The 9,714-nt window shown below is 42.0% G+C and overlaps 2 protein-coding genes across 6 annotated transcripts in view; one reads left to right on the forward strand and one right to left on the reverse strand.

The window, feature by feature from the left end:
• Positions 1-51: 51 nt before the first annotated feature.
• Positions 52-1,857, forward strand: LOC104836237 (dynein light chain 1, cytoplasmic). The gene is made up of 2 exons (XM_010574704.1): positions 52-349; positions 1,463-1,857. Exons 1-2 carry the CDS (start codon positions 218-220, stop codon positions 1,598-1,600), a joined length of 270 nt encoding a protein of 89 aa, XP_010573006.1. The 5' UTR covers positions 52-217; the 3' UTR covers positions 1,601-1,857.
• The window catches only part of COQ5 (coenzyme Q5 homolog, methyltransferase (S. cerevisiae)), a 13,513-nt gene continuing 5,481 nt past the window's right edge, over positions 1,683-9,714 (reverse strand). For 2 of the 5 annotated variants that reach the window (XM_010574691.1, XM_010574664.1), the window contains exons 2-7: positions 9,012-9,161; positions 8,347-8,571; positions 5,342-5,448; positions 3,571-3,659; positions 3,242-3,353; positions 1,936-3,126 (exon numbers count right to left, since the gene is read on the reverse strand). In XM_010574691.1, the coding sequence (XP_010572993.1) occupies positions 3,025-3,126; positions 3,242-3,353; positions 3,571-3,659; positions 5,342-5,448; positions 8,347-8,571; positions 9,012-9,120 (744 nt within the window). In that variant the 5' untranslated portion in view covers positions 9,121-9,161 and the 3' untranslated portion in view covers positions 1,936-3,024. Of the gene's footprint in view, positions 1,769-1,935; positions 3,127-3,241; positions 3,354-3,570; positions 3,660-5,341; positions 5,449-8,346; positions 8,572-9,011; positions 9,162-9,714 lie in introns of those variants that run through there. The other 3 variants (XR_774816.1, XR_774815.1, XM_010574681.1) reach the window with 3 other exon arrangements.

The raw sequence follows: 9,714 nt of genomic DNA on the forward strand, positions 1-9,714 counted from the left end.
CGGGGCTTGTGTCGCTCCGGGCCGGGGCAGCCGGCGTTCGTTCGTGCGGCTCCGAGCGCGGGCTGTGCCTGTGCCCCGACGCCCCCGGCGAAAACGCTGCAGGGCCCCGAGAGCTCCTTGGGAAGGACGGTACCTGTGCGACTGCTTGGCAGGGGGATCCTGGCAGGCAGCTGCTCCTGCAACTTCGAGTTGTCCTCTTTGCTCAGAACAGGCAATCATGAGTGATCGAAAGGCAGTGATCAAGAATGCAGACATGTCTGAAGAGATGCAGCAAGACTCTGTGGAGTGTGCTACTCAAGCCTTAGAGAAGTACAACATCGAGAAGGACATTGCTGCTCACATAAAGAAGGTAAATATTTGCTTGTAATGTCCTCATGAAATCTCTGTGCACATGAAAAATCAAGCAGGGAGAATGCTGCTAGGCAAGTAGCTCTAGAGCAACAAGTTCCAGAGACACTAGATAATCGAGTTGGACTTTCTGTGTTGGCTGGTGTCCTTATGTTCCTCTCCCCACCCTTTGCATGGACTTTTCCAGGTCCTCCTGCCTTTCTCTTGCAGTGGCTTCTACTTAAGCCTTTCCTGCCACTGTCCCATTGTCCAGGTGAACAGAGAGTGGCAGCTGACTCTCCCTGTGACTGATGAGCTGGGGCTCTATGGAGCCTATTTGAGAAGTGGGGGTTTGCTGACCCTGTAATAAGTGGTTTGGTTTTGTTTCTTTTTCCCCACCACATGTAAGACACACTGTTAATGCTAATGCAGAACAGGTGGTTCATAGCTTCCAGTATGTCATATTTTTCTCTCTGACTCCTACTGGGAGCCTAATGGAGCTGCAAGTAGTTGAATGGTTGAGCAGAACACAAAGTCTTGCATACTCTCACATAAAAGTCTCTTCGGCTGACGGCTGTTAAATACTGCACTACACAACCACTGACTGCACAGTTTTACTCATAGTAGATTCATACACATGAGTTTATTTGAAAGTCAGAGCAGGCTCCTGACTATAGCATGTAGGAAGAGCATGGTCTCATGACCTGGTATGGTACCAAGCATGTGGCAGAGAATTTTTCATCAAGAGTCCTTTCAACATCCTTGTTGAAAACAGCCAATGAAGTCAAAATAATGGCTTAATCTGTAGAGATTCAGAACAAGCAGTGAAATTCTTAAAATTACAGTTTGAGATCATGGTGTGACTTTGCAGAAAAGTTACTTCCCGAAACATATGTCTGAAGCTTATTCCTGTGCAGCTTGGAAGCACTTTTTTTTTTTTTTTTGGTCTGACTAAGCAGCGGATGAGTTAAAGTGACAGATGATCCTTGCACTTAAGAGCATATGTTGCTCCTTAATTGCGTTCTTCCAAAAGTGATACTTGTTAACAAGTGACATATTGCAAAAAAAAACCCTGTTAGACAATATTAGTACAGTTCTCACAAAAATGCTAAATTTCTAGTTCTCTCTTCTGTAGGAATTTGACAAGAAATATAATCCCACTTGGCACTGCATCGTGGGAAGGAACTTTGGCAGCTACGTGACTCATGAGACCAAGCACTTCATCTACTTCTACCTCGGCCAAGTTGCTATTCTTCTTTTCAAGTCTGGTTAGAACCATGGACTGTTACTGAAACTTGCACCTGGTTACAGGACTGCACACGAATTCCAAACAGCCTCCTACCTTCAGCCTTCCTGAGGAGACGGACCTTGATCTTCAGGTCTTTTGTTGTATTGTTAATAGTCAGGGATTTTGCTGTAGCAGCTGGTATTTTCATTGTGGCTATAAAAAAAAGGCAAAAATGTCTTCCTTGTATTTATTTTCTTTTAAAAGACAGCTGCTTTGCTAATAAAACTGTTGGAACAAGTTTATCCTTTAAGAGTTTTCTTTACCCTTCTGCACTCTTAGTGCTTACATTACCCTCTTTATTCCATTGTGAATGAAGGAGGAACATCCCCACCTTTGTTTCGTCCCTGAAATCCACATCTGAAGCCTGGGCTGATCTATGAATACCTCATTAGTCAGTAACTGAGAACAACAGGAGATAGTTTCCCAGAGAGAAGAGAGATGGCTTTTCAGTTCTTGGTAAGTATATTTTCAGTATGCACAACCTCCAGTGCAAATTCTGGAGTTTAGATACGTGGTGCTGCTTTTCTGATTTTAAGTGAATTGGTGAGTTAAAAGCAATAGTCTTTTCATCTCCCAATTTTCAGAAGAGAGAAATTTTCATACTAGTTCATTACACACCTGTCACTTCAGAATGTAATTTACCTTCTCTAGGTTTTTTTTTTTAATCTAGCCCTGTATCCTGCTACAGAAGCATCTGTTCTTCAACAGTTTTGTTTAAAGAACAGAAGGAAATGCACAGTATTTTTATGTAGAGGTTATGCATCTAGCTTTGACAAAATGATTTTGTATGGAGGTTAAAACATGTCATCTCATCCCAGAATATAGGTATGTGGTCACTCTTCAGAAAAAAATTCCTTTCTTATAAGGTTTCCTTTCTAAAGGTTAAAATATTAACTTAAGTGAAAAAAGTTGTCACAGAGCTGTTTTATTTCACAAGCCTTCCATTTGCCTTTGAAAGATGTAAAGGAATCATGGGAAAAAATCCCTTAAAGTCCACATGACAAAGATAATGACAGCTTAATAAAAATGTAATAAATCCAAGTTACTTCTCACTGGTATGATACCCTCCCTGAAGCTTAGTAAAAAAAACAGGAGGCATCTTATTCAAAGGCTACTCAGTCTATTTCTGTATCCACACCACTGGTAACTGAAGTTGCTTCATCTGTTAGCATTGCTGAGTTTTGGCCATGTCCTTTATGCTGTACTTGAAGGGAAATGCAAGTGTAAGAAACACCACAGGAGTCACTCCATCTGCAAGTTTCTTGGGGGAGAAAAGGCAGCTGACGTTCTTCTGGGTCTGACTGCACAAAGTTCTTAAAACTCCTCTTCAAGCTTGATGGTGTTAAAATTCCACAGCTTTCATATTCCTCAGGAAAATTACACTTCCTGTGTTTTGCTACATAGTAGACTCACAGTTTGAAACCTGAGTGAATGGCAACAATGCCCGAGTTTAAATTCTGATAATCCACTTTAAAAAAGCCTGCATCTTCTATCATTGCCTTCAACTCCTCCTGAAAAATAATAGTTCCATAATTATAACAACCTGAAGGCCTATAAGCCAGCAGCCTGCAAGATTACACTGGGACCGTGTTGTGTATTAGTGAATTCAGAGAAATACTGTCTTACCTGAGGGGGGAAACGTCGGATGCTCTCCACGAGATACTGGTAAGACTTCCAGTCACCAGCGATAACCTCACCCAGAACAGGGATAACCTGGAAACTGTATAGATCATAGAGCCTGCACAGACAGACAGCAAATGCAGATTAATACAAACAAGTTTAAAACCAACCCTCTCCAACACAAGTTGATCTCTGTACCACTATGCTATATGGAGTCTGTATCTGTTTTTAAAAGTGCACAACGAGGTGGCCTCAAAGTTCCTCCATCTCTTATTCTGGCTGAGTACAAATAAGAAAGCCTTGTGACACTGCATGAAGTGTCACCATGTTCCTACCTGGAAAGAAGAGGGTTGCTGACGTGACTAAATTCAAGGCAGAGGAATCTTCCTCCTGGTTTCAGCACACGATAGGCCTCCTGCAGTGCCTGAGACAAAGCAGATGAGATAAGTTCGTTGCTGTAGAACAGCACCTGCCTATGATCATGCCATATGACGGCAACACAGTGATGAACTGAGGGGAGTAAACAGAATCCTGACTGGCAATCCCCAATATTTACTTGTGGAGAAGCATCCCAAAACAAGTAAAAAAAAACCCCAAACACACCACAAAACCAAACCACAAACACTCTTGCTGTTACATAAATAGATTTATACCAGGCTTTATGTTGAAACTATGATGTCAGGTTTGCAGTTTTTCTTGTTTTTCCCTGATGAACGCTTGCCAGCAGAGCTCTTGTAATTACAGACCAAACCCAAAAGGGAGAAGGTGACTCAGCTACAAGAAGCGGAAAATGAAAAGAGGGCATGATAGGTTGTTTTTTTTGTAAAGAAATAAAAAAATATTTACTCAACTGTGAGGCACACCCAAAGGATCAAAGAAGAAATTATACTGGGTTTTGGATAAGCCATGCATAAGAAGAGGGAGGAAGGAAAGGAGAAAGGAAGAAAATCTTTGGCTACTTTGAAAATTCCATCCTATATCCAAAATAAAATACTTAAGAAGAACCACCAAGACAAAATTCTGTTTACAGCTGTATTTTTTTTTCATACAAGAGCACAGCAGAGTTGTACAACCTGCAGAGGTTCTTGAATACATCTGCTTGGCTTCAACTGTCATGTTCCTAAGGGATAAAATATAAACAGTACGCATACACAGGCAGGAGCTCTATAAAAGAACTGGAGGCTTGTCTGTGTTTTGTGGCAGGTCTCCAGGGAGCTATTCTACCAGACTGCTGTATCCATGAAGGCAAAAAGCCTGTGCTTCAGAAGGGTGTAGGCGAAGCATCGTGAAAAGCCATCCACATTAAGACATGTTCAAAGGCATACAGTTCAAGGTGGTTTGGATTCAAATGCTACACCTTCCATAGAAGGAGCATTGCCAAGTTGTAACACACTCCTCCAAAACACAGACAACTAGTCCAGCTAGACAGGTGATCTAACTTATCTTCACCTCCAAGACAGCTAGTCATTCTGGAAGGACAGATACTGTTCAGAACAAAGGGTACTACTTACCCTAATTAAAATCATACTCATTCTTCATGGGAAACTACTACCAACCAGTGTAAAGACACTGAGCAGAAGTGGGCTGAACAGGTTAGTTCAATGGCAGCGGTGCCAGCAGCCAGCTGGTTCCCACTCTCTGCTTTGGGAGCTCTGCTGTCTCAGCCAGGCAAACAGAATGGGGCAGGAAGCACTGGACCCACTGTGCGTGGAATATAGATCAGGTGCTTCAGGAAGATTTGAGACACGCAGACTGACTGCACTGTGCATGTGTAGATCCAGTAACACCATAGGTCAGGAGAAGGTGGGGGATGACTTCAGCATTCAGCCCTTTTTGCCTTCAGAAGAGATTGTGTGGCTTGCCAAGCTGGAAGGATTGGGTGCAACTAGTATAAATCTAACTGTTTATGACAAAAGGTGGGGAATTTAATTGCATTCTTCATTCAAACAAGTTGCACACTACATGCCACTTATTTAAAATGCTTCAGGAGTAGATAAAGATGTTCCTTTATCCAAAGGAATTCTTCCTTTGCTTCTTCTGCTAGAATAAAAAAAACCTTAGGTGAATCATAAGGACCCCACATCAGGATACACTATAGCAACTTACCAAATCAATACGAGTTACATTTCGGATTCCAAAGGCAATTGTGTAAACATCAAACTTATCATCATCAAAGGGCAACTCTTCAGCATCCCCAAGCACCCAGGACAAACCTGTAGTAAAAGCCAAGGATACAGTATTGAACAGACCTTATATAACTCAGACTGCTCCAGAAAGACTAGAACTTCTCTATTAATAATAATTTCCTTCTGGAATAAAGTAGTATTTTAAACTAATATTTCAATTTTGCATTTTTGTTGGAGGAAAGGCACCTTGGTCTATACTCAGAAAGCTTTCAAGGCCCTGTACTATACAGCTGTCTTTCAAGCAAAGTAGTTAATGTTACAGATCAGCCAAAACATTCTTCTGCATATACACATGTTGTGTTCACAGTGCCGTAGCCTGCCAAAAAGATTTCACCCAAATCTTGCATCGCAGTGGAAAGCAACTAGCTTTCCAGACACTGGCTGCCATTTGTTTGTAGCAAAGTTGGAAAAAAAAAAAAATCTCTGCTCAAAGAATAACTATAAACAGTGATTAAAGTCTTGCCATGCAACAATGGTGAAAACACTTAAAACATTTTGCTGGAAAGTGTCCACAGATTGAGGAACATGAAAAGCCACACTCCCTCCATCAGCACTATCAGTATGTGATCCTGTTGCAGCTGTGTTGCTTCCTAAAAATCCAGTGAATCAAGGCCATGTCTATCTGTGGCGCACAGATGTCCAGGTTATTTGTACCAGAAATAAGACTGCTCAATTTAGAATTAATAGTTCTTAAAGTCACTGGTTTTGGTGACTCAAACACAAAATAAAAAACTAACAGAAAAATGCAGGAGTCTTCTGCAAGAGAGATCAGTAGTTTCAAAGAGCAGTATGCTAGAAAGTGACATGGAAGAGGACAAAACACAGGAGAAAACAGTTGTTGCCAGGAGACATTCAGATTTCATTTTTACAAAATATATGTATTCATAGTTGTAGAAAGTATCGTATGCAAAGCAGCACATAACATTATTAAAACAGCAATTATAAGTGTTATTTAAACGTAGACAGTTTGAAAAGACACCTAAGAAGTGAGCATCAAAAGCTTTTGAGCAACAGGAAAACTGCACTTCAGAATACACTTTGGTAAAATCACAGGCCAGGAGTTTTTAAGTGGATACATAAAAGGGGTTGTGAGCGTCCAACAAGAGGAACTGGGGCACCTGCAGCGCAGCCTACCCCTCCTGGCTAGCCAAAATGCACAATCAGCAATTGTGTAACACGTGTTTCTTTTCGGCATGCACAGCCCCCAATATTGGTGAATGTACATAGGAACACAGTAAAAGAAAACTGCCCCTTACAATTTTATGGAAGAAAAAAAAAAGTAGTCCTCAGACAATCAACAGATAAACAAGCTCAGAAATGAGATTACTACAACAAACAGAAGGTAGGACATATTAAATGGATATATGCTGAACAAGAGAGTGAAAAAGAATAAGAAGTCAGAATTGCGGCACAGTGGGGCATAAAGCAACCCAGGCAACAATAAGACAGCTGGGCTTCTACAGCTATGAGGTACAGGGAAGAAAGTTAAAAAATACAATACTCATTTTGATAATTTGGTAAGTCACAAAAACACCTAAAAAGCGCACCCAATTAAACAAAATGCTTTATTTATAGTAGCTGGCAGGCAGCATCAAGCTTTATTTCAGGTCCTAAGCTATGGTTGCAAAGCTTTTATACTTACAATGTTGATACAGTTCAGGTGTTCCTAAACTAGGATGCATAGAAACAGCTCTGGACAGGCTGGCAAGCTGCTCAGAAAAGCACGATACAAGCAATCTGCCAGAGCTGGAAGAACCAATGCTTTCACAATCATTTCATTTTTTAAATAAAAGGGAGAGGCAGGCAGGCAATGGATTGGGGTAACCCACCAGCAGGGAGCAAGAGCAGCTGAAAGAACCTATGCCAGCAGCTTCTCTTTCAGCCCCTTTGTGCTACTGAGCTGTTCCATACGTCCTTCAGCCTACACAATCTGCAGGCAGGAAATTCACTTGTACCTGCTTGGAGGACCATTCTTGCAAGGCCCCATCTTCTCACAGATACACACACCCGTAGTTCCAGGAGCTGTCTGCGAGCGGTATATGCTAGATGGTTCACTGGCTTCAGCTGTGATGGGAGTCCCAACAGGGGTGTGGGAGCAGTGTGCAGTGAAAGGACATGCAGATCTTGTAACACACACAGAGGCTGCCCAGGGCATTCCTAATGGTGGTACCCAGGCAAACAAAGTTTGGGAACTTTCTGGTATACTTTACATTGCTAAAATATTTGCCAAATATCTATAAACTAAGAGAGGATAAACAACTATCATACAGACGCTGAGCCACAAGCAGGACTTCTTTCTCTATGTCTTACTTCTTAAAAATCAGGCTTTTCAATCAGGATTGACATAGTCCCCAATAAATTCTAGATATCAGTGAATTAATCCATTGACCTGCAAACTAACACTTAATATAATTCAGTTTCTCTGAGTACTATCAGCATATGCTCTAACTGTGGAAAGTTTCATAGGTTCACAATATACTTTAGTTCTTGTATTTTTTATTTACTGCCTTGATTCTTAAAATACGCATTATAAGATCTTCAGTGTAATCATTCTAGGGCTGAGCTCTTTTGCATTATCTGCCTTAGTAAAATCAGATTCATTTGCACAGATAGAAACAGCAGGTTTAGATTATTTGACCAATTTTGATGGATAGCTGGGTATCAGACCTTATGGACATTGCCACATATATATTTCTGAAAGTTCAAGTATTATTCAAGGGGATCACTGTACATCTTAACAACATACTACATATATGCTCACTGAAAAAGTAACTCAACACTGGCAAATATGCAAGCAGAACTATAGTATAGACCATGGCTATATAATGTATATTGTAATCCTGAAGTGGTGATTACCTGATGACTATCATAAGTCAAATTCTTGCTATCAGGCATACTACTGAAGTGGTACAATGCATGACTTACCTTCGGAGTAGCCAAGATGCTGTGCTTTCTCCTTCCCAACTTTTAACATTTCTTTGTTAATGTCACAGACCACCACTTGGGAATCCCCTAGTGACTTAAATTTGTCTTCCTGGTAACTCTCAGAAATTTCCTGCCACGATAAATTCTGATGGTGCTTAAGCTTCTGCTGGAGCTGGCGTTCTCGTGCAGAGCGAACGTAATTAATAAATCGAAAGGCTATGTCACCTGCACGTTTTAAAAGATACATACACGTTTTGGAATGTTTTCTGACTCCAGGAAATTGGAACATAAGGCTATAAAAATAAAACCCACACACAGTATAGAGAGAGAGGGAATGTGTGTGCATATATCTATCTAAAAATATATATAAAGGTAACATATCAGAAACACACAGTCTATGACTTCCTACAAATGGAAACAGTCTTCCATAACATATCAGGGCAGTACTATAACAACTTTCAGAGCCTTAGAGCAAGATATTTCAAAATGCAAAGAAGTTAGCTCTCAACCCTTCTCTTTGAAAATCAAGTAGATGCTGCGCTAGTTTTAAAGACAGGGAACTGAGGGAAGGAAAAAAAGAAAAAGCTAGGCAACTTGAGTCTGAGCAGACTCAAACAGTTCAAAAAGTGCAGCATTGTCATGTGGAACTCACCAAAATTATTTACCTGTTCCTCCAGCAACATCAAGAAGAAGTGTTCCAGGAGAAGGGTTCATTTTATGCAAGAGGATATCCTTCCACAGTCGATGAATCCCTAAAGTCATTGAATCATTCATTACATCATATTTCTTGGCCACATTTTCAAAGACGTGATAAACTGCAAAGAAAAGACACAAGAATGAGATGCAATTTACTTAAAAATGCTCCTGTGGAGGTAAAATGTGTCTCTTACTGCCTCGTGGAGGTCTGTCATGACATGGAACTGAAAAGCCACCTGAAAACTCAAAAAAAGTGATCGCATCTTACTGAGCCTGTCGCCTGACAAACGTCTCTCTGGAGAAACACAGCCTCTTCCTGCAACCCTTCCGGAACCGAGGGGAAGAATCAAGCAGGCATACCACCGATACTATTCACCGAGACTCCCGGTAACGTCTCAAACCAACGGCCCAGCTCCAAACACGACCCCAGCACCCCCTCACCCGATGCGCGCCGGCTGCCCCGTTAGGTTCCAGCCCGCCCTCCCCCGGGGCTCCGCCCGGCTCCCCAGCGCACCCCGCCGCCGCCGCCCTCACTTTTCTCCCTCCTCTCCGCCTCCGTCACGGTCTGGAAGCCGAAGTGCGTCTCCGGCCCCGCGGCGAGACCCCGCACGGAGCCGCAGAGAGCCCGCAGAGCCCCGCCACGGCGGGCGAGCAGCGCCCGGTACGGGCAGA

This window comes from Haliaeetus leucocephalus, unplaced genomic scaffold (genome assembly GCF_000737465.1).
Source record: "Haliaeetus leucocephalus isolate CR32 unplaced genomic scaffold, Haliaeetus_leucocephalus-4.0 Scaffold13, whole genome shotgun sequence".
NCBI lineage: Eukaryota > Metazoa > Chordata > Aves > Accipitriformes > Accipitridae > Haliaeetus > Haliaeetus leucocephalus.